The sequence below is a fragment of the Lathamus discolor genome, chromosome 1 (assembly GCF_037157495.1).
Source record: "Lathamus discolor isolate bLatDis1 chromosome 1, bLatDis1.hap1, whole genome shotgun sequence".
In the NCBI taxonomy this organism is placed as follows: domain Eukaryota; kingdom Metazoa; phylum Chordata; class Aves; order Psittaciformes; family Psittacidae; genus Lathamus; species Lathamus discolor.
The window spans coordinates 53,262,251-53,289,529 of record NC_088884.1 but is presented as its reverse complement, the minus strand read 5'-3'; the positions used below and the strand labels follow the sequence as shown (position 1 = coordinate 53,289,529).

Sequence of the window (27,279 nt, the reverse complement as noted above, 5' to 3'; positions counted from 1 at the left end):
TGCACCTTTCAAGTGAAAGAATTGGTCATCTGTAGCTACTAAAACGGGTGCTGAGCTGAAGTATCTTTCTCTGCCAGGTGCTAGGATTTCAAGGAGAGAGCATGGAGGGTGGACAGGCTTCTTGTTTGGTCTGTTCTGAAAATGGAAACACCTAAATAATTACTAAATCCTGGAGTCATCTGTAGTACAAATGAAATTCCCATAATATGCAAACCTGGTGGAGTTTTTTTTCCTCTCCTTTTTTCCTTCCACTTGCATTTTGGTGCTGTTATTTTCTCTAGCCTTTTAGTTTATTTTCATACGGACAGAATATATATTCCTGTGACTTAAATTTCTACGGAATATTTTCTCCTACAGGCATTCACCTTCAGCTGGCTTTACCTTACCATCTGTATTTATTTTCATTGTTTTCTCTTCCACCTTTCCACACTGCTTGCTTTTCAAAGTCCTGCTATTTCTGATTTTTATTCAGCACTATTAGACATCCACTCACAGTTCCAATTTCCCAGCTACAAATGGGAAAGGGTAAACCACGATGAGGGTATCTTAGAGGATGGGAAGTGACAGACTGAAGGAATGAACAGCACCTTTCCATTCACTCCCAACTTGAAACTCCTACCCTGTACTCTGCATATCTGGACTTTCTAGAGTAAAAAAGCAGAGGGAGAACATTTGAATTATGCCTTACCTTGGTTATATTTAGCCATCTACCCAAATCCAGCCTGGAGCTGGCAAGGAAATACTAGCATTTTCCCCCAGGAATTACAGAGTGACCTGTGGCAAAATCTGCTACCTGGAGGATGGAATTAAAAGTAGAAAACCCTTTTTTTTTTTTTCCCCTTCCTTTTCATTAGTGTGGCTGGAAGCAAAAATATGGTATTTTCCTTGAGGAACAAGGTATAAAACTTCAGTATTTTTCCTGCTCCCTGCTTCATAAAAAATTTTAAGGCTCTTGCCAAAGGCTAGAAGCATCCAAAGGGAATGAGAGAGTTGGATTTCTCCCATATTTCCACCGGGTTCCTCTCCCCAGAGTCGTCTGAAATTTCCCACAAGCCATCTTCCAGAAGTCCAGCTGCCAGTGTTGGAAAGGGACCCAGAAAAGAGAACAAATTGCAAGCCTGATCATAATTCAAAACAGAGTGAAGCAGAACAGCTAATGGCAAGAAGTTACGTCACCTGCACTGCAGTATATTCAGCAGCCAGACTACTGTACTCAAGCCCTGTTAAGGTATTTTTATAATGTGTGCTTGTTTAGGAGGGCCAATTCAATACATACAATAAATTGAATACCTAAGGATGGAGCAAATGGAAAAAAACCAAAAAAGTGTAATTTCTCTCATGTGACGCCTCTGCCCCCAATTTAGTTTACTACAACAGTCATTCTGATGGTTGGCTTTAAACGACAAAATGAGGACATATTAAGCAAAAAGACTCTCAGGTTCCTGGCCTCAGAGTACAAGCCAAATGCATCAAAGGACAGAGGCTTCACACTTCTCTTTTAAATAATGAAATGAATAAAACATATCTAATAAGAACATGCACTGGCACAAAGCATACAAGCTTATCAACTTACCACAGAATGATGTGGTGGCCAACCTGCTTCTCTCCAGTGGAGGAGCCCACTTACTCCACATCCCATGGCAGGCTGGGTAGGTGACGCCCTGGCAGACATTCCACACATCATATGATTTGCTTTCACTGCATTTCTACTTCAAGCTGATACTGTCCAACCTGTCTGGCTGTTTGTCACCATGGAATGATGTAGGAAGGTTTAGGTAAGCCTGGAAGAGTTCTATTGTTTGGGTATGAAGATGTCAAACCAGTTTGGCTAATCATTTAAACAGTAATGTGTTCTGAGGTAAAAATGCTGTTTAGTACATGCAGTGGCAGGCACAAATAAACTAAAATATCTTGAACTGCAGCAGTGGGAACCTAAACTTTATATTTCCTTTTTAAAGTCAACTTGTAAATCAGTATGATTAAAAAGTTTGGATCTGAAAATGAGTAACAAGTAAAACTGTAGAAAAAGTAAAACCTGACCAAAAGACTACGACTTTTAGATCCAAATCCCCAAAAGCACATGATGTATGAAAAGACCAAAATGGTGACTGCTCCTACCTCCACTAGACCTTGCAGAATCCTTACAAACATCACACAGCCATAATGAACTCTTGCTGCAGAAGGGATGAACATGTTCAGTGTAGATGTTAGGAAGATAGCTGCTCCAAATACCCTATGGAAAAAAGTAACATGAAAGGGAATGTAATTACTGTCCTCTTTTCAGAAGTAACGCTGTTCTCAAGTACAGTCTCAAAGATGATCTCACCTACTTCCATCTCATCAAACCAAATACTTGTGAAGTCCCCTTATTGGCAAAAGGGGATAAATCACCATATGGTCAATACATTTTCTTCTCTGAATGGAGCAGAAGTTTTATACATACTGAAATAAAGGTGCTGTATTTTAATTTGTATCAGAGGAATAGATACAGGTGTTGGTACTGGAGGCTGAGCTGTTTATGTGAGTACTAACCTGAAAGAAGCATTCCTGTTCTGAGAAGTGCTTAAATCCAGTTATATAAATAAGGCTTAAATCAGGTAAAGTCCAGTTTCAGTGCCTCTCTGAACATGGGAGTGTGTGGGTTAGTTCCATTTGCTGCTGCTAGAATGTATAATAGGGCTGGTGAAGATCAAGTACTTTCCAACATCGGTCTTCTAAATAACAGCTACAAGTGTCCTTTGTGACTATGACATAGAAGGGGTATTTCTACAATACAAATTCAGTGAAAAACATGACATAAGCATTTTATTACCCTGCTTGGCAAGGGTACTTGCTGCAGCTAGGCACAAGTCAGTCGAGGCTCTAAATGCACTTGGAGCCCAGTGCCCTTCGGAAATCAGTTGTAGCCTCCCACATGTTAGCACCCATTAGAGAAGCAGTCAGCAGAAACCTGTATAGTGGTAATTGATCCAAGCAGCACCCCTGAAAGCCCAAACCATTCAGAGGCCCTGGGATAGCACTTGAAGCTGCATCTGCCTCATTCACTGAAGTCTGTGGGAGCTTTTCCCAGCATGGATATGGGATTTCTTATGTTTAACTGAAGAGTGGTGCACATTTATCACCCTGTGTCAGTAATAAACAACAGTGGCACTAGACATGAAAAACTTCTGGGCTAAAGGGCAGTCATTTCAGTATGACATGGGCTGCAGGTTTGCCAGGCACTGAGGCTGCAGTGCAAGTTGAAAGGCATCCCTGGGTGCTCAGCTTGTAAAAGGATATTAAGGACCTCATTTGAAAACTGAGGCTTCTGCACCACAGAAAACACTGCTAGAAACCAAGAAAGAGAGTAGGAATAACCATCTGGAACAATAATTGAAATTGCTACCATCAGTAGGAATGAGCTGTGCTTGATTGATTAGATTTCATACATCCTCACATCTGGCTGTCTGAAGCCTCAGGTTTTTGTTCTGTTGAACGAATGGGGCTCAAGAGCTGTGTCATGCACTCTCTGAATATCAAACGTTCATTACTTCAGCATCTGTGGAAACTGATATACATGAGGATCCCCTCTAAGAACCTGTAACAGCACTGAGAAACATCAGAACTAACAGTAGGAGCTCTCCACAACTGCCAAGCACCATTTAAATTGAATGGATTACTATTAATCCTCAGCAGTTTACTGTCTTCTTTGTGTTGTCTGCAATTCAAAGCAACCATTTCTGGCTCCCTGTGGGCTGCCTTTATGTGAGAGATCTTTCGATCTTTATATAGAAAGTTTCAGCTGTTGGTGGCCCTGGGCACCACAGCGCTTGGGATGTGGGAGGTCAGCCCAAAGCTGCCCTGTCTTGCTCCAAGATTCAAGGTGACACCCTGAGAATAAAGCAGCCTCTTTTGTTCATGGCCCTCAACTCGTAGCTACACTGACCTTAGCTAGCAGCATGCTGCTCTTTGTGGGCCATAATTCATGTTTCTTTTCCAAACTACCCAAATTCAGTGATGCTTTGAATTGTTGTGTTCAATTGTTGAATTGCTACAAATTCAAGCTTTGAATTGTTGTGTTATGGGTGTGGCATTTCAGAAAGACACATTAAGCTTCATCCTGATATATGACTGCTATTAGACAAATACTTGATCAGAAATCATATGATCTGGACAACAGCAGTACCTCTTTTCCTTTCAATTTTTCTGCCAAAGACATACACAGATCTTACTATGCATAGCTGTTTATCATGCTCCACTTCAAAATATTTATAAACTTTTAAAATCTTTTGTTGCCATTTTTTTCCTTCTTTTTCCTTTTATTTTTTAAATAAGGATTTCAATTCTTTACATTTCAGTCTCTTTCTGAAAACTTATTCACAGGAAATATACATCACTTCATTTTATTATTCTATTTTTTTAATCTGGTTTATTATTCACAGTAGGATTAATGGTAGTATTATAACATGAAGAATCTTCAGTTGAAGATCAGCACTGTTTTGTCTAAATTCACTACACCTATTGACAAAAGCAACAGTCATAATCTGAATGACAAGAAAGCACTCAACAAATGACCACAAAAGCAGAGGCTGAGTAGACTGGTGGAGAGAAGTAACAAAGGAACGGATTTATACAGAAAGCATTCTGAAAATCTGAGCAAGAATAAAAAGCCTATGGTCATATCTTGACATTTAGGAAACTGCTTTCAAAGCCAAGTAAGCATTGCACTGAGAAAAAAGTATTACTTAGCTCTCTCTATTATGATCAGCGAAGAAAAGAATTTTGCACCTTGCTTTCTTGCCAATAGAAATATCAGGTCTGTTATTGTAAAGCTATTTACAGTCTCGGGGAACTACAGCAAATTATGTAAATTAATGAGCACGTGAAAGAATAAGCCATAAGAAAAAAAATGTGTTTAGTTACCCAAACAGCTAGCTCTGAAGACTGCTTCCAATCTCTGCTACTTCATTTAGTGCCAACTTTTAATATACCTACGTTGTAAATGCATCATTTATACCGAGTTAGAATCAGTCACCCTTCTGCTACTATTAAAAAGATTGAATAATGTTTCCACAAAGAGGCAGCATCTTTCCAGCAGTTCGCTACCATTTATCCCAAAGAAGTTGGTCCCCATCATGACTAAAAATATCCCAGCTCTTTTCAATCCATTTGTGTATTTTTCTCACAACTGTGATCTCTGGCCAGCTGCCACTTTGGGATCAAAACAGCCTTCTTCAGAGATGGAATCCTCCGCCCAGCAGGGTGCTATTACTGAAAACCATTATCAGGACATGCTTTGTTTCATGTGTCTTTGTCACCACCAAACAATGATAAAATTACATTTAGATGCATGCTTGAAGGTAAGCAGCAAGTTAAAGTGATAGAGTCACTTAATGGTTCATGAACTTCTTTTGGTGGAATGCAGACCTACAGAGATTTAGATGAGTGTACAAAGAAAATTACGTGGTGTCAGATGGTTTTGGTGCAGAACCATATAGCACTCAGTATTTTCAGAGTACAGCTGGGACAAAAGAAAGCATTTGTCCTTCTAGGGCTGCTGGGTTTACAGACTGGCCCCAGACCTTCTGTTTTCCTGTCCTATGTCTTGGCAGCAAGTAACCCCTCTGAAACAGAAACTCACACCACTGGTGGATCTACCCAAGCTGAAATTGGTTGGGTAAACAAGGAACGAAGGAAAAACAGAGCTAGCCAGACATGGGAATCCTATTACTGCAAACAGAAAAACTCTTTGAGCTCAGCTTTTGGGTCATTGCTGCTCCTCAGGCAATTCTACTCCTAAACCCAGTTATGATAGTCAAATCCCCTGTGTGATTTTGTAGTACAGCACTAGATTGAGTCTGAAACTCAACATGTACTTAAGGAATTAGTTCACTGACAGAATACACTGAGTTACAATGTAAACATGATTGATTTTACTGTTCACAAGAAAAGCAAGGAATCAAAAGCCGAACTAATAATATGCCGAATTATTCAGCCAACAGTGTGTATATCTGTGTTTTGGGGCCTTTCTGCTGCAAAAGCTGGTGGCAAGACTAGAAAGGCTGACGAAATTATTAAGCTTCGCCCATTTGTTTGGCTTATTCGGCAGATGGAAAAACACTCTGCTTAGGTATTTTTGTGTGGTAGAGGAATGAGTAATTAAGGATGCTAGTAGTGTTGAAGAAACAGTGCAGACTGAGCTCTGAGCAACTTTTGATTACAGACAGAGGTGAGTTGGGCCTGAACTTCTGGGCAATTCTATGGGATGTCTCTGGCCTGAAGTCATTTTTATAAGGGCATACGGGTACAAAGAATGTCCAGACAGTCTTGTAACTCCTATAGATCTTTGGAGAATGAAGACAGCAAAGCATTTTTATTTGGGGCAAAACAATATATAACTTGTCTTAGAGACCTTTTCCAATTCTGAAAGTGTTTGTATGCAAGTCATGTCTTGTTTGCAGAGAATGAAATGAGTACCAACAGCATTTTTATCTGAAGATCCCAAATGCCCTTAACATGCGCATCCCATGAGCTCATTAACAAACAGCTGTCTTCAGGCAATCTCCCTCCCTCTTGTGGGAGGGGAAAAAATTTTGGCAAAATTCACTCCTTTTCTTACTCTCACTTTCAAAAGTGGTTGAATTAAAAAAAAAAAAATCAGCCCACGAACACAATGGGCATAGAAGGAATATGTATAGATGCTCAGAGTTTATCAAACAGAAACCATGAGGCTCTATTAGAAGTTCTAGGCAATCCTAATTACAGTCAATACTGTATCCAGCCATGGCAAGGACATCTATGTGCATGAGAATGGATTTCTGTCTTCAGACCATAAATAGTTCTATAGTTCCTACATGCTCACCCTTAGGAATTTTTCAAGGAGAAAGGTCAAATTTTGTTGGAAAAGTCTTCTATGTTGAGCTAACAAACACTAGGGTAACTTCTGAAAGACAAATGTTACAATCATTGACTGAGGCATTAGGTATGATTTTCCCAGCACTCTTCAGAAAGCATTATTGTTTAGAGAAGAAACGTATAAATATTTTGTGATGAACAAACTAAAATGGGAGAATCAACAACAGACCCATAATAGAAATCTATTCTAATTTTTGGTTGTAGACATAGATACTTGACACTCAGTTTCAGATGTGTATTCCTGAAACACATTAATTCACTCTTTTGGTAATCATAATTTAAGCAGTGTAAAACAGCCATCAGGCTGTAAATCTTAATTCTTTTAATTATGGCTTTCTTACCTGTTAGCAGCCAATTTGTTTGAGATAAACCCTCCTGGAATTTGTGTCACAATGTAACCCCAGAAAAAAGAGCCATGAATGAGTCCCACAGTCTCTGGATCCCAATTGAATTGGGCTTTCTGTAAAGGAAACAAGGTGCTGTAAGATGAAGCATACGCCTTGTAAGATAACCATTGATGGGAAGTCACACACAAGTCACCCCATCCTCCAAATCAAGGCCGCCTCTTTATGCTGACTGGTTGGCGTTGCTGAGCTTGAAACCTACTAGTTAAGGCAAAACGATGTGAGATTCCCTTGTGAGATTACTACTTTTGCTCTTAGCTTTCAGTCAGGTGTATAAGAAAGGGAAAGGTTTCATCCGGAATGATGGACCTTCATCTTTGCCAGTTGTCACTGCTTCCCCCTGGACTGCTTAATCCTAAAACCTTGGTTTTCAAGCCTGCTCAGTATTATGACAAGGATTTGATGCATTTCAGTGGACATATACATTTTCCCAGGGTTATCAAGCTTGCTTAGGTCTTCTGCACTGATCAGCTTCCTGGTCAGGCTTATCCATGGCTCTCCTTATCAGGGGCAAGCTCTGACCATCCACCATTTACACTAAGTGGCAAGAAGCAGAAAAGTGCTGCTTGTGTCTGGGATGGGTAACACCTGAAAACAAGGCAATCTGGAAATAGAACTAGGTAACAGGAGCTAGCTGACTAGTTTATCTTTTATTAAAAGTGGTGCCAAGGTGGCCCTCCTGCCTTCCATTCTGGGATGCCAGACAGGGCCTGGCTCTGTATAATCACACTAATGTAAGGTCAGTCTCAACTTTTTTTCCTTGAACTCTCAGTTCAGAAGAACAGTTTGGGAGCAAAGAGAAGCCATAATGTCGTGCTTCATGATAATTTTTATGCTAATCACATGGCAGAAAAAGGTGGCTAAGTATCATGTGAGGAAGCAGCACCTATGTCTTTTAGATTCTGAATTAAAACTGTCACTAAAACACTAAGGAAAAATGAAGACTAAAGTGATAAGCCTTAATGTCTCTTTTTTCCTGTATTGCTTTCTGTGTGTAAAACAAAGAACCAGTTTTCCCCAGTAGGTTGCTTTATTTTTTCCCAAACAAGCAAACTAAATACCAGCTCATCATTTGACCTGCAGGGAGAATGATAGCATTAATTAGCCAGACATGTTTGCAGAGGGCTAAAGGATTTCCTTCTACATCAATATGCATTCTGACAGGAGACCCACTTTCCTGTGCTGCGTTACATTTCTGCTTTAAATACCGTATTTTCTACCAGTGATTTCCAGCTTAGTTTCTAGGCAGTGTTAATTTATGAGGGCAGAAACACCATGAGACATAGGAAAAGTTCTTGTGTCAGCAGGTGCTTATTCCCAAACAGAATAATCTGAGATTTGTGGGAGGACTTTTTTCTGAATTTCCTCAAACTACCTCTTCTGAGTTTCCCAGCCTATGTAGGCACATCCTTTCTCCAGCATGAAGTGTGGAACCAGGAATTCCCAGCAGGACCACAGGGAGCAGGAATTAGACTGAATAAATACGAATCAGCAGCAAGTCTAAGCAGCAGGAGCTGGTCAGAGGAGATAACAGATGAGGAAGAACTAGAATCACTGAATACCAGGATGGAAAGGACCTAAAAAGCCATCTGGTCCAAACTTTCTTGGCAGAAGCACAGTCTAGACAAGATGACCCAACACCCTATTCAACCAAATCTTCAAAGTGTCCAGTACTGGGAAATCCACCAGTCCCCTGGGGAGATGATTCCAGTGATTGATTGATCTCATTGTGCAAATTTTTCCTCATGTTCAATTGAAATCTCCAAGGAGTACGTAATGTGCCCATTGCCCATCATCTTTTCAGCATGACTTCTTGTAAAAAGGGAGTTTCCACCTTCTTTGTAGCCACCCTTTAAATACTGGAACATGGTGATAAAGTCTCTCCTGAGCCTTCTTTGCTCAAGGCTGAGCAAACTTAAGGACTCATGATATCACAGCCATACAGCAAGGCAGGACTGGGGAAAATAAGGTATCCGCTGAAGCTGCATTTCCTTGGATGCGATGTTAAAGGTTTGTAAGCATCTGCTGTGAGCCACATGCCATCTAGTACAAATGTGAAAACAGCGTGGCGCCTAGTTCTGAATATCTCTAGACAGCAGTCCGCATTGTCAGTAACCCGCAAAATCTTGTTGCCTTATTGCCAGTGACTTCCTTGAGGTCTTGAAAAGTTATCTACTGATCTGAATAGAGTGAGTGCAGCACTACATTCAGCAATTAATGAGTCCTTCTGAGGCCGCACCAGACCGTGCTTCCCTGAGAGATAGTACATAGTAAAAGCTTCTGCCACTACAGCAAAATCTGTCTACAAGTGAAAGATCAGGAGCCTGATAGACATGCAAGTCAATTCAGTTCTCATTTCTGCTGCTTACATCCTCTATGACATTGCAAATTCTCGTATCTTACGTATTTGTAATGTGACTTTGACACCTAAATAGCACCTACACATCTATGTTAGTTGAGACACATGTGTCTCCCTCAGTTTTTTATCTATGCGTACATATGTGGCACTTCAATGATTTTACAATGGGGTCAGCTCAGAACAGTGAAAGGAAGATGTTTTCTCACCTGCAGCTCCGGTTTTCCATTAATATAAACAGTGTTATTGTTCACCATTTCCACAATGGCAACACCCAGGTTGCACCTAATTCCGAAGGAGATGCAAAAGCCCAAACCGCTCATTATGGCAATGATGTACCGCTTGGGCAGCCCACAGCAGTAGCAGTTGCACAGTGCTGGCTTGTGGGTTCTCGCCTGCACAGGCTGTCCCTCTTCTGTCAGCTCGATGTGATCCTCCCCTGCATTGGTGCCATCGATTTTCCTAAATGGATGTAAAGAGAGAAAATTAAAATACCCTTTTGTCCCAGTAAATCTTGCCAAAATACCTCTGGGTAGTTACATGCTCCAGTCAACTGCCAAATCATTGCCTTGCGAGGCATTTGTCTCTTGGTGGTATGACGGGTGAATGCTGGGCAGGCTTTGAAAGGTGAGCATAGACTGCACTGTTTTCATGAATGACCTCTAAAGTTTGTGAATCCAAGACACCCAGCGGGACAGCTGGCTGCAAAAATGTCCACAGGCTATTCACAATCGTAAGTGTAAGAGCTGAGCTGTGTTCTGTTGTGGCGAATTCTGCTGGTTGTTAGGAAAATATGCATATGAAGAAATTAATCATAATTTCTAATTAGATCCACTAAGCAGAGATGGAAGTAGGTTTAATGAAGAGGGCAAATACAACAAAAGCATGGGTTTGCTCTGCCCAAAAATCCCTGTGAATTTGTTATCACCTGTGAGGCAAAAATAAGGACTATACTGAAGAGGAGAAAAAGCTCTGGCATTAGAGCCCCTATTTAAGATGTTAAAGAGCCAAGCCCAGATTTTCTCTGCCTGAAGGGGTTTGAAGCCACATGTCCCCTCATCTCTGAAACTTCTTCTCACCACAAGGACTTACGTCCTTGCAAAGTGAAGCCCTGCAACACCTATTGTTGAACATACTTTGTGTAAAATACCTAATATTAAATGAGATCTGAAGGAAGACAGTGACTTTCTACTGATTCAGCACTCCTCAGCAGTGGAGACTGAAAGGGCTTTACCTGGAATCAGATTTGATGTGTCAACTGCAAAGCACTTGGGAGGAACTGGGACAGAAAATGCCAGGGATGCAGGCTTTCCCATTTACTTGGGATAGCAGCAAATGGTACCCAGCCATTTCAGCCTGTGAGAGGTTGCCGACTACCTACCCACTAATATGGAGTGCTGCTCCTCCAGTTTTGTGCATCCAGCCTTTCCCTTTCCCTACAGGCACCCCAGCTGAGAGATTCATATCAAAGAAAATGGTGCTTCCATGTAACTGGATGTTTACCATTACTGCCATTAAAAATTGATTTGGTCTCTCAGTCTGATTGGAACTGTTAACACCCCATGCTGCTGGAACAGGGAATGTCTCTGGTAGAAAAGGTGCGGTAAGAGAACAGAACAAGCACCCCTGGACTAAAGCTAAGTACACCCTTTCCTAACATTAACTTCCCATGCATTTGTTTTAAATGGGTTTTCTGAGATGCTGAAACACTTGAGCACATAGTTAGCTGTGAATCCGTTGACCACTACCCACAAGCTTAAGTGTTTACTAAAGGAGGCTTAAATCAGTGTCTACATTACATAGCCTTTCAGTTTTGTCATTGCTCTGAAACAGTAAACTCAGGATCTAGCTCTTTTCTTGTCTGCCATGGAGCTATTCTCAGTACTGTGAAAATATGAACTGTTACTTAATCTAAAGAAAGCCCAGCTTGCCATATGAGATGATGAAATGATTTCATTCACTCTTTCCTGATAAGGAGTAACTTACTTCTTTCTTTCACACATCTGGCTGGGTGTATATGAAATCTGATGCACTTCGGTTTTCTATATAAAGATCACCTATAAAAATTGTTGACAGAGCACATACGGATGGGTTACCCCTCACTGATGTACATAGCACATATAGATGGGTTAGCCCTCACTGATGTACGCAGTAGCTGGTCAGGTCTTTTGGGAGAACAGTGTTGGTTTAATCACAGCTTTGTTCTCTTGCAGTAAGTCTAATGTAAATAATGTAATAATCTTACGGATAGTACTCTATACTAAAGGGTTTGCAAATACAGGTGATAAGTATGGATTCCTGCATGCTTCCTATGGATTTAAATATATCTATCCAATATGAAGTTTCACTTAAAAATCTCAGCATTTCTAGGTTTTGGAGCTACAGTATAACTGGTGCATCATTTACTCTATTATTCCTTTTTACATATCATAAAACCACTACTTTAGCTTTAGTCTTAGCAAAAAGAATAAAAGTATGTTACAGTCCATCAGCTCAAATGTCCAAGAAACACTAAAATCAGAGTGGTTTGGACCAGAAAGGAACTCCCAGGATTATTTGATTTGATCCCTTGCTCAAAGCAGTGCTAATTGCAAACTTGGATCATTAGCTCCTCGTCAGGCTGGAGGGAAGACTTTGCATTAAAGCAAGGTAACACAGGAAATGTGATATTACTGTGGTGTTATTGAAGGTGATTGAGATCTTATGATTCACTGGCAGGGAAACATCATTTGTTAGTGAAATGAGAGTACAGAGAGTAATGCAGACTTTAAAAAGACACAAAATATTCCATGCTCTGTGTACTAGTGTAGATAGGTGAAACCTGGGTAAAATATCAAAAATGAAGACCTCAGGAAGTGAAAAGACAATTGAATAATTATTTTAAGATAATTTTAAGAATTAAATTTTAAGAATTTAAGTTTTAAGAACTATTGTAATCTCAAAAGAGTTATTAAAAAAACAAAAGAAGTAATTGTATTGTCTTCCTCTAAGATAATAAAAAACATTGAATGAATGAAATGAAAGCACAATTCCTCAACTTTCTCTACCTTTACCAGGCTCTCTATTTATAGCAGAGACATTAGGTGTTAATTAGTGTATTACTTTGGGCAGCTGGCAAAGACAAAGCCAAAACATCTGTTCTGACCAGGACATTTTCAGCTGGCTGTCAATTCAGATAGGCATGAAACAGCCTTCTGCTCTGAATTCGCTTTTAAAAGTAGTGAGCCAGGACAAGCACTATGGGCTAACATTGCTTCTGTGGAGAAATTAATTAATTTACTATTATTAATTCTTAGTATTAATAAAAGCAAGTTAACCACTGATCCGTGACCACAAATCCACACAGGACATTTCGTACCCCCAAAGAATGATGTAAACCCCTCTATAGTGGATTTCTCTTGAAGAAAACTGTTTTGTTTATTAGCAGTACAAAAATTGGATCTGGGATGAAGCATTAGCAGTGCAGACGTTCACGGAGCCAGTGTTTGACCTAGATTTTGGCTTTATTTTGTATATAAGGAACATATGACAACTCTGAAAATACGAGAAATGTGTCTTCCAATTGATCCATATATTTTGGTAGTGCCACTGAAAATTGTTATACACCAACAATTTAGAAGAAAACTGCTTCAGAGCCAGTGCTCTCCTCTAATTATCTGACTGATACAGGAGAGCATTTTGCTTTACAGGAAATGTTCAGTCCTTACATCAATCTTATTCCTTTTCTCAGCAAACATGGAACACTTGGCAAGTAAGAAGAGCTAAGCTATTTGAAGACATGTTTTGTGCCCACATGTCATAGTAACTGTATGCAAAATTTCTGTATTGGATGACTACTCTGGTTTATACAAAATTTTGGAAGAATGAAAGACATTTCAAAAATCCCCATCAGTGATAGATAAAATTCCTAGAACACATACACGTTCAGTAACCTGTATTTATGGGATTTTAGCATTGGAATTAATTATTTGTTGAAATGATAAGGTAGGTGGACTAGAATCATACCATTTCATTTTATTTGATTAAAACCACATAGATTCTACAGTAACAGGCAAATGTTAATACTTGCCACATGTTAGAACACATTGTAGAATGACTTTTACCAAATAGCACTGTCTTTCACAGGCAGCTGCAGCACAATCGTACAAAATGTTCAAACCTCACACACGTATAAACCCAGCATCAGTCATCACATGCAATAATTACTGATGTTCTTGGCATAACTTCAGAAACCTACACACCCACTATCAAAAAATATCATTTATCCAAAAGCAGATAGAATCTTCTGAGGTCTCATTTACTCCCTAGGGATATGCCCAGGTGATAATTTTCCATACTAAATCCTGCGATGGATATATTGGTACAAAACCACAGTGAAGACAGGAGAACTCTTAAGTTAGTGCATGGAACTCTCTGGCTGGTTTCTGCGTGGTATTTACCTGAAACTAGAGGCATATCTTACACGTATGCACCACGGGTCTGCTTCTCACAGGTGCTGCACTTCCAGGCGGTAGGGCAGCCTTGCAGGTTCTCCCCAGCACAGCCTCAGTGTTCTGGAGTGATGCACCTTGGGTGCTGCAGTGCAATGCTGCACAAATTTACTGTGCTCTTGCACTAACACCGTTGCATAAGGGGCCTCGCACTACTCGCAGAACAACTGAGTCTGGGCAGCCCACATTGTGTTCACAGTGCTGAAGTGTCTGCCCTGCAAAGACTAAGTTTGAGAGGACTAATTCTGTGTCTGCACTGCAAAGATTAAGTTTGAGAAGACTAATTCTGTGACACAGCTCAAGCAAAGGAGCCCTGTCCAATGCAAGGGCCCAGAATACATACAACAGTGATGTGACCCATATGACTTTCCACATCAACAATGACATTATTGAGTTGTAAACCTATTTGGTCACTTCCCATTTTATCTATAAGCCCACAGTTGCTGTTAGCTGGTCCAAGACTCCTGAAACCCTCAGAGTAGGCACAGCCTGTGATTTTCCTTTAGTTCATAAATTTCACTTGGAGAACACTGAGTTCACAGAAGGCCCAAAGTGCCTGTGCCAGCCACAAAGCTCTGTAGGAAAAAAAGCTTTCTTTCCTGGGAAACTTGAGGCTTGCGGAGCCTCAGCTCTGATACGCATTCACCCAAGCCTTGAATCCTCTAAAATTCATGGGGTTTCTGCTACCCCAATATATGGAAATAACCAAGAACAAACCCAATTTTGCATAAAAAATATTTTATATGAAACTTCTAAAACATTATCTAAGATCTCACAACTGAAACCACTGGCAACAGTGTCATGAAAGGACACCTCTCATTTCTCTGCATTTCAGTTCCCCTTGCCTCCCTTACAGGATCTGGTTGGCCTAAAGTAACATCCTGTGTGCAGATGCTTGTTTTGCAGCATCCACGAAATAATATGAGGTTACTACACACCTGCAAGGAGGCAGTAAGTTGCTTCATGCTGCTTGTTCTTTAACACTTGAACTTGTTTCTGGACAATCGCTATGGAGCACCCACTACCTGGTAGCTGGTCTTGTCAGGCACTGGCATCTGGATATGCTCTGTTGTTTGCAACAGAGGAAATGTGGTAGGAAAGCATGGATTCATCATATTTACCAAAGCTAAGATGGATTTTTCTACCCACTTTGCTAGTTTTGATCCCACATCAACATACAGCAGTCAGTGGAATCACACTTGGAGACCAAATCAAGGATGTGCATTAATGTAACTAATCACCTATCAAATACTAGCAGAGAAACTAAATTCCTTGCCTATTTACACCATATAAGAGCCAATTGGAGTGGATGAAGAGCAAAGTCAAGGTTGCAGCTGGTAATACACGTACAGACCATCATATAAAAATAGAAGTGTATGCTCTTGTTTGTAGGGTAAACTATAGAGAATGAAGTTCAAGTTAAAGACATACATGTTTCGTTCCTTACAGAATCCTTTAAATATGACTTCGTATTTCCAAAGAGACTGCTCAGCTCGCAGCAATTCTTACTTAGGTCTGATTGAACACATAGTAAAAAAAACCTTACTGTTAGGATTGTTTCCTCCACTGGCTACTACATCTGAGAAAGGTGCTGGTTACATATATTTAAAACAGAAAATAATGAAGTCCATCAAACTTTCTTGTATCATGACTGAGATTATGTTTTGTTTGATTCAATAGCAATGCTGCTGAAGCTGGATGCCAATACCATCAGCTGTGTAGGAACCAGCATGACATCCTTGATACATACCTACAAGAGGAGAGTAATCTGAATAATTTGGAATTTGCATACCATTTCCACATAGCAACCCCAGTGCAGTGACACATCTCATATTCACTACATACAAATCCTACATGTATCGGATCACATTAGACTGCAGAGCACACAGCAAAAATAACTTGTAATTGAATAAATGACTTCAACTGATGTTTTAAAAGAAAAATGGAATTCCTGGAATTACTGTAGAGTGTCATGAAAGTAAAAAAGGAGCAAATCGTCAGACCTCCTCTGTAACACTGTAAATGAAGAAAAGTTAAGCTGCAACTCTGTGGAACACAGATACTCTGTTCACATGGCATAGAAATAGCGTAACTGGCAATGTATCAGCGCATATTAGTAACTTCTTTGGAAGTGTATGCGATCATTTTCTTTCATATACCTGTACATTTTCATACATTTTCTTGTGATCAAAGGCATGTTTATATGTGACGAGCACTGCATCTTGACTCAAAATAATATTCCCAAAAAAAGGTGAAGAGGTGGATATGAAAGCAAATAAATTCAGTCACTAAAATTGCATTCAGGTAAAATGTTGGCATGATCCATTCAGACATTTAAAACACTTAACATTAAGCATGCAAGAAATGACACTGAACTCTCTGACTCTCATCTACTGATTACACACATAAATGTTGTCAGTGACCATTCCTAATAGGATAATCTCCTCAATTAAATGAGAAATCTCTTTCCCTTTATGAAACTCATAATTTGTTACATTGTGTTTTCACTTATCAAAAAATAAATATCTTTCCCTTTGTTCTTTCATAAACCGTCAGATTAAGACAAAAATCTTTACTCTTTTTGCTCTTTTTGTCTGCAAACACCTGCTTCTCCTTTATCTCTTTCTAATTTGCTAGTCCCAGCAAACACACACATGCCCATCTCTACTTAGCACGTTTTCTCTTACTGATTCAGAACAAGATTTTCAAAAAAAGCCCCTGGAATTTAAGAACATTAGTTTCAAAAGTGGCATCATTTGGGAGTGTTAATTCCCATTAAATCATCAATTTTCCTTATGCAAGCTAAATCACAGAATTATTCACATTTAGTTATTTGTAAGTTTTTTATTAAAACACTTTTCCATGCCCCTTCTAATAGCAGAACATTATTTTATAACTTATTTTCACCTTTTTCTTTTAATATAAATATTCTATCATCTGTAGTCGCATGCTGTTGTAACAAGGCTGCTTTTATATCTTCTGTCTTGCAAAGAGGTGTCTCTCACTGTCTGAACTTAAATATTAATTTTGCAACTCTAAATTCTGTTTTATGTTTACACATTTTTCTATACTTTATTTATACTACATTTATTTATACTATTTCTCTTTAATAAATTGAACTAATGGACCTGTCTGGGAATTTCCTGTTGGATTTTTACCTTCTCAGATTCCCCAGCGAGTCACTAATGGTGTTCTTCACCTCTTCTTTTCCTGGGTTAAAAAATCTTTCCTTCAGTGAAACAAATCCTTTGAAAGGCATTTTGTCTTCCTTCTTCAGTAAATCCCTTATGCTAACAAGCATTCACTTCTGCTGTCATATTTCCCAATGCCAGACTCAGGAGCCTCCGCTGGTCCTCTTTGTGACCTCTGCAATAACAACCAGTTGCTCAAGAAAGGAGCACAGAAGAAAAACAAATAAGAAAAATCAAACTAGATCTTCCCTCAAAAGCCAGAAGTCGGCTGGGAAGAGAGAGCTCTGGAGCAACCCCCCTCAGAAGCATTCAGGGACTCAGCATCACACTTGCAGCAGCTCTGCCTGCATCTGTGCAGGGACGCGTACCTGTCTGAGGCAGTGTATTCGGAAGCAGGACCTGGAGGTGCTGCCAAAGGCCAGTGTCCCTGCTCAGGACACAGCTGCCTGCTCCACGGGTGAGCCTCAATCTGGCTCGCTGAGGTTCATCCTCAGTGCCTCCCTCCCTCGCTCCCTCCCCTGCCTCTTTCAAGCCGAGATCCTGTACAAAGTGGTGCTATAGTAACGGACACAATACCTGTCCTCAAGCCACTCCAGTGCATTAACAAGACCTCATCTATGGCACAGGCGAGAAGTTTATTAAACATTTACAAGTCCTTTCTGCAGGGAGGGAATTACTGCAGGCTGGTCCCCATTCACTATGTACCCCCTGCCCAGCTGAGCTCCCCTGCCCAATGCTCCTGCTGGTTCGAACCCAGAGACACCTTCCACAGCCCAGTCATTTATTATTGTTGTTCGCAGGCTCTTGGGCAGGCAGATGCAGAGGTGCTGCTGCAATGCTGTTTGAATAAGCAGTTCAAGACCAGCTATAAATTAAATGTGTTGCATTTTTACACCAAGTGGCTGAAAGAGGTGAGCTGGTCCAGCCTGATCTGACTTGATGGGAGATGGACTAGATGATCCCCAGAGGTCCCTTCCAGTCCTAATGATTCTGTGATTCTTTGTAACTTCATGAGCACAACACTCTTTTCCCAGCATGGCAGAAAGTAGGTAGCGAGGGAGAGAGGAGGAGCGGAGTGGAGACAAAAGGAGAGGAACTTGGGTACTGCGGAAGTGTTGTTTGGCTGAAGTCTTTTGTTGCAGAACTGGTTACAGTTTCTTTCTTCCCTTTGAATAATTCAGGTTCTGCAGAGCGCTGTTTGTACTCGCAGGGAGTTCTCCCATAGCAAGCAGTAAGTGCAGCTAGGACCATGGGGCCAGCCAGCTGCCAGCATTATCTACCTGTGTGCCTGTAGCAAGACTCCCCCGGGTGTAGTTCCACCCAGTTAGGTTGAACAGCAGCTATTCTCACTGCTAACTCAGGAACTGCCTGGTAAACCCTCCCTGAAGCGTCTTACTGCCCTGGGAGCAGCTGTACCTCCTCCTCACATGGCTCAGGCCTGAATCTGGCCATCTCCACTGCTGAGCCAGAGGAGGCAATTCCTCCTGGTTTTTCACTCCAGACCCCTGGGCCACCGGGGCTTGCTGACAGCCAGAGTAGCAAGGGCACCTCTGTGGGAAGAAGCACAAGTCCAGCACAATCACATGCATTGAAACAGGCTCTCCCATTTTCAGAGGGCATGCAGAAAATGAACCCCAATAGGATAATTGCCAGACATCAGGGGTATGAATGTTTTCAGGGATATGTACAGGTAGTAGTGTATAATGGAATTGTTTTCCATTTAAACAAACATGTATTTGGGAGTATTTGGGATAGTTTCCTGAACGAACAGGCTGCCCAGGGGGGTTGTGGAGTCTCCCTCTCTGGAGACATTCAAAACCTGTCTGGACACGTTCCTGTGTAACCTGCTCTAGGTGACCCTGCCTTGGCAGGGGGTTGGACTGGATGATCTTCAGAGGTCCCTTCCAACCTAGTGATCCTGTGATTCTGAGCACAGAATGCAGCTGAACACATGAAACTATAAAAGAACCCAGCTCCAGAATGGAAATGGTGCAAATTCCAGTGCAAGGAATTCACCTTGGCAGATGGGGCTCAGGTTGGAAAGTGGTGTTTAAAAAACATATGTTCCAGCCACTGTAGAACATTTTTTTTTTATTTGCCTTTCTTTCTGGACTTCTGGCCCTGCTCCAGTTAAAGAGAGTACAAAGCAGACACAAGAAAAGAGCTACGTTCAACTTTTAGTGCTTTGTTCACTTACCCACTGTCCTAGGTTCAGCAGGAGCAGTCATTTTTCTCCTTCTATAACCTGGGCAATAGTGTCCATTGCTAAGGTTATTCATGAGTGTGAACACTGCACACAGCCTCTCCTGCTCTGAAAGACTGTTACAAGAGATGGAGCCTGACATCATGGACCAGATGGACTCAGCAGCTTTATAGGGACTGGTCCATGCACTAAGACAAGAGTGCACTGAGATAAGAGTCATGGTATATTGAAAATGTGGGATCTGAGCATGATGTGAATGGTATGGAATAAGGGGTGGATACTGTCCTGGGTTCAGCAGTAGCAGTTATTTTTCTCCTTCTTAGTAGCTGATGCAGCGCTGTGTTTTGACTTTTGGCCTGGGAATAGAGCTGATAACACAAATGTTTTAGTCTGACCAAGGACTTTCTGAGCCTCATGCTCTGCCAGGGAGGAGGGAAAACCGGGAGGAAGCAGAGACAGGACGCCTGACCCAAACTAGCCAAAGAGGTATTCCATACCACAGCACGTCATGCCCAGGGAGGTAACAGAGAGTGACCCGGAAGGGCTGGGGACTGCAGGGTTGGATGAGGTATGGGTCGGTGCTCAGTCAGGTGGGGTTGGGTGAGTTATCTGTCAGCTGGTGCTGAGGTGTTGTATTCTCTTCCCTTGTTATTTCCTTTATCATTATTATTATTGGTGGTAGCAGTAGTGATTTGTGTTATACCTTAGTTACTAAACTGTGCTTATCTCAACCCGTGGGAGTTGCATTCTTTCGATTCTCCTCTCCGTCCCTTCGGGAGTAGGGGGAGACCAAGAAGGGGGAGAGTGAGAGAGCGAATGTGTTATTTATGGGTGACTTTGTTTAAACCACGACATCCACACATTCTCAAATTGCATTTAGCTGGAAGACTGAAGTCTGTCCTTTGTCCATTTGGGAATGGTTCCAGCAGCTCCCTCAGAGATACCCCAGCTGGCACTTGGCAGGGTACATTCCCCTCACAAGTGCAGTGGCTCACATTAGCCACATTGCCCACCTCCCCACCAGCAGAACTGTACATTTCCCACAGCAGGTTTCACATCTCCCTCCTCTTTCTACTTCGCCATTCTTCCTCTGCCTGCAGTTCTGCAGTGCTGCAGGGGTGGCCCTTTCTGAAATTCTCTGGCCCTTTTCCTAAGGCTTAGAGAAAAAGGGTGCCACTCGCTCTTGCTTCTCTGCAGGGACACTACTCAACAGCAGCAGCTCTGCTTCTCTGCTTACTCCTCCCGAGGTTCATAGAGTAGTAAAATGCCCAGAATCCAAAACACTGCTGCAGAGTGTGTCACAGCATCTTTGCATGCCCTGGGGCACTATCCACAATTCCCAACTAGGATGTCCTGGATGAAGCCGTGGCAATCCCTATGTGGCTAATCGCAGTATGCATTTAGAAGCATCAGCTGAGGAAACCTCTTCCTTAACAAGACCTAACATGATAGCCCGTATGAACCCAGCTGCATTGTTCCTACTTTCTGCCTTCCTGTTTTAACCCTACACCTTCATTATTTTTTGCAGAAGTTAAATTATCCCATTGTGATTCTCCTTCTGATGTATCAGACCTTAAAACACATTGCATTATATCATCCCATTGTAAGCCTGATGCTTGCTACTGGAATCTAAGTCCCCGACACAGCATGATTTGGGCTTGTGCTTGCAAAGAAATACTTTGCAAAATTAAAACTACTCCTGCCTCAACTTGTAGCTACCACTGAAACTACAGACTCATGTCCCCAAAGACCCCTAGTAAGGCTGTATTAAACCTGTATTTTAAAGCCAATATAGACATAAAACCAGCATGCAGACAGCCACTGCTGTGGACGCATATATACTCATTAACTCAGGTGCTCAAGAATAACAAGAGTTGTAAGAAAACTTGGAAACTGGTCAAGTGCACCTGTGGGAGATAGATATACCATTCTAACAATAATTGTGCCTTGCAGACATGGGGCTAGGTTTGGGATTGCAGCACCCCCTTAAGAAAACTAAACACGAAAATGTCACGGCTGGCAATAAACATAACTCTCACCTGAAAGAATAGTTTCTACGGGTGCAAGTAAATGCACACCTAGAGACTACCTAATTTGTTACAGGTATTTCTGTTGTTCAAAAGCCTGAAAAGTCACCTTTATGCTGCTCCTACTGTTGTTTTCTCAACATAATGGTTGGGATAAAGGCTTCACCACATTTAAGGGGAAACTTTTGCTACTGGTTTCAGTGCAGACTGGATAGTGTACGTATTTCATGTGCAGGTGTCATTCAGAGAGTGTGCTTCTGTTAACTTGATTGCTCATACAGCCGTGCAAGCCGCCACTTCTCCCAGTGTTCATAAAATACAGTTTTGAACACTTTACAGATGTTTAACCATCAGGGTCATTCACACCCTGACACCAACATCCTGGGCAAGTCAATTTAACCTTTTAGCATCTCAACCGAACTTACATAAAGATGCTTCATCTTATGCTGTGTGATCAGCCTTAACAATAACCAAGGGCTGCTGGGGTCCTCCAGTGGAAACACACACAAGTGCAAAGCGTTGTCACAGCCTGGGCAGTCATGGTCAGACTAGAATAACCTTGTTAATTTTTAATCATTTTCTCTTCAGTTCAAGGCCATGTGATCACATTGCTGTGCTTGTGAGCTGTATGTTGGATGACAGTTTGCTCTTGTTAGTCCTTTGGAGGAACTTTCCTTCGGTAAAGCAACTTGCTTATCCATGGATCTGGGCTTCCCACGTGACTTTGTCTTTTTGCTCTTACCAAGAGTTCAAGGACTAGAAAGTCCTGGGTGCCCTGTCTCCTTAACTTAAGGTTTATTAGAATTAAGTTTAATTCATACATTCTTATGTTTCAAAATAAAATCTCTTTGGAAGTTTCAAATGCCTCATCCTTCATTACAAGTTTCTCCCTGCATCCTACTTTTGTTGCTTATGTATTTATAGAAACATCTTAATTGTCTTTTATGGCAATAGCCAGATTAAGTTCTAGCTGGGCTTTGGTCCTTCTAATTTTCTCTCTGCATAACCTCATCACACCCTTCTAGTCCTCCTGAGTTGCCTGCCCCTTCTTCCAAGGGTCATAAACTCCCTTCTATTCCCTGAGTTCCAGCCAAAGCCCTCTGTTCAGCCAGGCCAGTTTTCTTCTGTGCTGGCTCCTCTATCAACACATGGGCGCAGTCTGCTCATGCACCTTTATGATTTCCTTTCTGAAGAAAATCCAGCTTCCTGGACAACTTTGCCTTTCAGGAACCCTTCTCAAGGGACTCTGCCAACCAGCCTCTTAAACAGGTCAGAGTCTGCCATCTGGAAGTCCAAGGTGGCAGGTATGCTGAAACCCTTCCTTATTTATCCAAGAATCAAAACCTCTATCATTTCATGATCGCTATGCCCAAGACAGCCTCCAAGCGTCACATCACTCACAAGTCCTTCTCTGTTAACACAAAACAGGTCCAGTGGGCATCTTCCCTAGCTGGCTCCCTCACTATCTGTGTCAGGAAGTTCCCTTCAGAGACTCCAGGAGCCTCTCAGACTGTTTTCTCTCTGCTGTGCTGTATTTCCAGCAGACACCTGGTAAGTTCAAGTCTCCCACAAGAACAAGGGCTAGTGATTTTGAGACTTCTCCCAATTGCTTATAAAATATTTTGTGTATCTATCTCTTCATACTGTCTATAACAGACTGACACCACAGTATCTGCCTTGTTGGCCTTCCCCCTGATATTTACCCATAAACACTCAACCTTATCATCACTACCATTAAACTCTAGACAATCAAAACACTCGCTAACATAAAGGGCTATTCCACCACCTCTGCTTCCTTGCCTACCCCTTCTGAAGAGTTTATAGCCATCCACTGCAGCATTTCAGTTGTGCGAGTCATCCCGCCAGGTTTCTGTGATGGCAACTGTCTCATAGTTTTCCTGCTGTACAATGGCTTCCAGCTCCTCCTATTTGTTGCCCAGGCTGTGTGCATTGGTGTAGATGCACTTCAGTTCAGCTGTTGATCTTGATACCTTTTTGAGGGGAGAAACCTTAATTCCGATGTGATCATTCTCAGGTGCTTCTGCAGTTTTTAACACATCAGTAACCTTTCCATCTTTTCTGCCGCATGGATCTCCATTCTCTACTTCCACTGAGACAGCAGACCGAAGGACCTTGATAGCACACCATCCCTCAGACTCTGGCATGTTGCCCTAGGCTTATCTCTAGTGAGCCTAGTTTTATCCCTTTCCTCCTTCAAGTCTGGCCTGGTATCTTGTTGGCATCTTGTAAAGTGTGCACTGTCCTGCTGCCATTTTTTAATTAAATGTAGCCACTTATGATCCCAGAAATTTTTACTCCTGTAAAAAGGGTAGAAATCAGCTCAAACATTAAGGGGGGACACAGCAAAGTTATCTTCTTCATTTCCAAAGTTTCAGGGAGCATTGAAGTCACTCAAAGCTGAAATAGTCAACTCAGGAGGCAGAGTATTAAATAAAGCAAACACAAATCCTAGAGTAGGAGACAAGAATTGTAACACTGCACCTCTCCTGAGATGGGGACACAGCACTCGGGAAACAAAATATGATCACTCATGTGATACTTGCCCACGGTCAGCTTTGTCAATGGAGGGGACCGCAGCAGCCTTAGCTTTCTCCTGAAACCAATTATTTCTGAAGGAACAATGTCAACTGTGGCTTTCACCTAAGAGTCACTTTCGTGCATTATATTTCCAACAGAAATCACAACTGTAGATACAGTAAATCAAAGAAACAAGAAAAGAAGTCTCCAGACATAACGAAAAGAACACACATGTCACAGAAGTGGCCATGCAAGAAGTGTGAATGAAGGTCATTTCATTCATCAAGGAACTGAGTGTTAATCAACCAGAACTAATACTGCATGATAACACTCTTCAAATCACAGACCTTCCCACAGTACCTGATTGCAGGAGCCAGTGTCATCTGCATGCTCCCTGGAAACAGGGGATTGTCAGCATTACAGTTTGAGTTCAGGGTTCAGAGGGTGAGATCAGGGCTCCTAAGTGAGTTTACATCTTACCTTCCAAATGAATTTCTTCAGTGACTTTGTATGTGCAAAGTTTCACTCAGATGACAAGCATATTTTGTCATTAGACATGAAACTTCTGGGTGAAACTGTTTCGCCTTTTGTATTTGTATAGTGCCTGGTGTACTGGAGACCCTATTTCCATCCACATCTGCAAAAGTCATTGTAACATTACATAAAAGCGGGTACTATAGGAATTTAGCCTTGAAGACCTACAGCACCCGATGTCAAAGATAAAAGGGGGTGACCTGGGATCCCATGTTACATGAGGGTTTGGTTTAAATGGTCAAAATTGTTCTTCAGGTTTTGAAATCTATGGCTTTACAAAGTCTGCACTTTTTCCTCTGTAAATGAAGATGGATTCTGATTTCTAGTTTACCATATATGAGAACCAGCTCCTTTCTTGCTATGTCAAAAGGCTTTGTGCTGAGTCAGCTTAAATTGAATTTTCAATTGCTCTGTTTGTTTCCCTGGCATCTGTAGCAACAACAGCATTAGTTTCAAATGGTTAAAAAATTCATCTTTAGTTTCTAGTTTCTGCTTCCTGATCAGATAGCTGTTGGGGAAAGAAATCTGATCACAGTTGGACAAGAAATAAAAGTAAAGGCTCCTGGGATGCTAACAACAAATTACACAATAATGGAAATAGGAATTCTTATTTGTAGTTTTACTTACTGGAAACTGCTAATTAAGTGGTAATTTCTCACATCTCACACAACAAGTGGGCGGGCTTTTAAAGAATTTCTATGGGGAAAGTTACTATGTGAAGTACATCTGTTTCCCCACAAAGAAAAGGATAGATTTCTATATCATTACAGCAACACTACAGATACATTTAATGATGATTTCTGTGCATACAGGAATATACTGTGTTATTTTAAAAGCAGGTTCTTTTTCACTTTCGCAAAGCAGTACAAGGAAAGCCTTGTAGCTGGATGAGAACATTTCTGTAATGTTTGCAATTTATTTGAAAGTTGCTTGGGTTATAGTGACACCTTATGGCAGTTCTACAATATTTCACAGGTTGGTTTGAAAGTTCAGATCTTTTTACATCTGGTAACTATCAGCAAGGATCTGCTTTGATGTTTTTAGAAATACTTTCGTTTTTTTACTCCAAAGACCATTCCATCTCTTCAAACCTGTGGTTTCCCTTTCACCCTTACCAGGAAAGTACATTTTAAAGGGGTTTTAGTGTTGTCTTCTCTCCATGTCTAACAGGTAATCTATGCCAGGCAGTACATGCATAACATACTATTCAAAACTATCTGTGGTGATATGCAACTGGTGAATACAGTGCCTTACTGGATTGATTCACCAAAGTATAGCATGTAGTTCATTGTGTTTCTTTAATCCCAGATCTGAACTCTTTTAAAGAAAACATCATGATAGAAGTCAATAAAAATATTCTGTCCTTTTAAATACTGTTGAAAACCAAACCTGTGGGATATGTAAGTAAATATCCAAACCAGCTATGATGTGAAGATCACAATGAATCCTAGATCACAATTTGTAAATCCTGCCTTCCTGGGCCTCTCCCTTACACGGATTTTCTAGTGTCTAATAGGAGCTATCTCACTTTACAACCCTTCCCTCAGCTGTAGTGCAAAGTTGCTCCCCTAATGAGCCAATTGTTTCTGTAAAACTTACGTGAATTCCTTACACTCTCATCAAACAAGTGTTGAAAGTGGGTAATAGGTTCAAAGTTGCCAAGGGCTGAGAGGGAATGAGGAAGGATGACTGAGCAGTTGCATTCATCCTAAAAACAGAGCTAAAAATCTAAATATGCAACTTTTTTAATCTCATTGATCAAATTAAGTCTGTTTAAAATTAGTATTTTAATTCCTGTCAGCCTATGTCAGTGGATAAATAGAATATAATTTCTTAAAACCTATAAATTAAAAATTTCAAGACCTACCTGTTTTTGCCAGACTTCAAAAGATATTCATCATTCTAAGGTAGCTGAAATCACGGGCTAAACACCTAGCACCAGCTGCAGGGTTTTTGAAAAAACAGTGAGGATATCAGTCCCTTTTCCATTTGAAATCACTAGTTTTTCGAAGTTGCAAAACTGAGTAACACTGAAGAAGCAAAACATTCTCCTCCCTTACAGTACATACAAAAGAACTGAAGAAGGATGCAATTCATCAACTTTGCCACCTTGAAAGACATGGTGAACAGTAATGCACAGTTCAGGACAGTACTTGTAACTATTAATACTTTTGTTCAAATAAATTTGTTTTAAAACACACAGGTTTAACGAAGTTCCTTTTTTATAAATCTAATCTTTATGCAGTTTTATATAATGAACATTTTATCTACCTTTCACCAGAAAATGTGTGCTACAGCAAAATGGGGGTGGGGGGGGGGGGTGGGGGGAGAGGGAATGAGCAACTTACTCAGCTTTCTAATCACAGTCATTCAATCTAAGGATGTAGTCATTTCTAACAAAAATAAACACACAGAAATGAGACATTCCAGTTAGTGTTATGTCTAAATTAAATTTGAGCTCAAGCAGCTGCCCGTCAGTAGCAATAGTTGTCAGGACCAATTAAGCTCCCTCATGAGGCCGCAGCAGCCAGCACCCTCTGCACAGGAAACTTAGGAATTTGGGCAGAGCATATGGGGACTACCTGAAAGAAAATGGGTCCATGCCTATGGGCCTGGTGCTGGCTATTGTCATTTTGGCAGGT

General features: G+C 41.1%; 1 protein-coding gene and 1 long non-coding RNA gene across 13 annotated transcripts in view; one reads left to right on the top strand and one right to left on the bottom strand.

The window, feature by feature from the left end:
- Positions 1–17,787, bottom strand: part of SLC17A8 (solute carrier family 17 member 8) — a 29,942-nt gene extending 12,155 nt beyond the window's left edge. The window contains exons 1-6 of the mRNA XM_065671271.1: positions 17,704–17,787; positions 17,303–17,510; positions 9,864–10,116; positions 7,236–7,354; positions 2,119–2,233; positions 1,574–1,661 (exon numbers count right to left, since the gene is read on the bottom strand). Coding sequence (XP_065527343.1) covers positions 1,574–1,661; positions 2,119–2,233; positions 7,236–7,354; positions 9,864–10,116; positions 17,303–17,445 — 718 coding nt within the window. The 5' untranslated portion in view covers positions 17,446–17,510; positions 17,704–17,787. The remainder of the gene's footprint in view (positions 1–1,573; positions 1,662–2,118; positions 2,234–7,235; positions 7,355–9,863; positions 10,117–17,302; positions 17,511–17,703) is intronic.
- LOC136010297 (uncharacterized) overlaps positions 1–26,835 on the top strand; it is a 41,800-nt gene extending 14,965 nt beyond the window's left edge. For 2 of the 12 annotated variants that reach the window (XR_010610832.1, XR_010610838.1), the window contains 2 exons: positions 855–897; positions 1,031–2,270. This is a non-coding gene — a long non-coding RNA (uncharacterized LOC136010297). The other 10 variants (XR_010610828.1, XR_010610843.1, XR_010610831.1 and 7 more) reach the window with 9 other exon arrangements.
- The last annotated feature ends 444 nt before the right edge of the window (positions 26,836–27,279 follow it).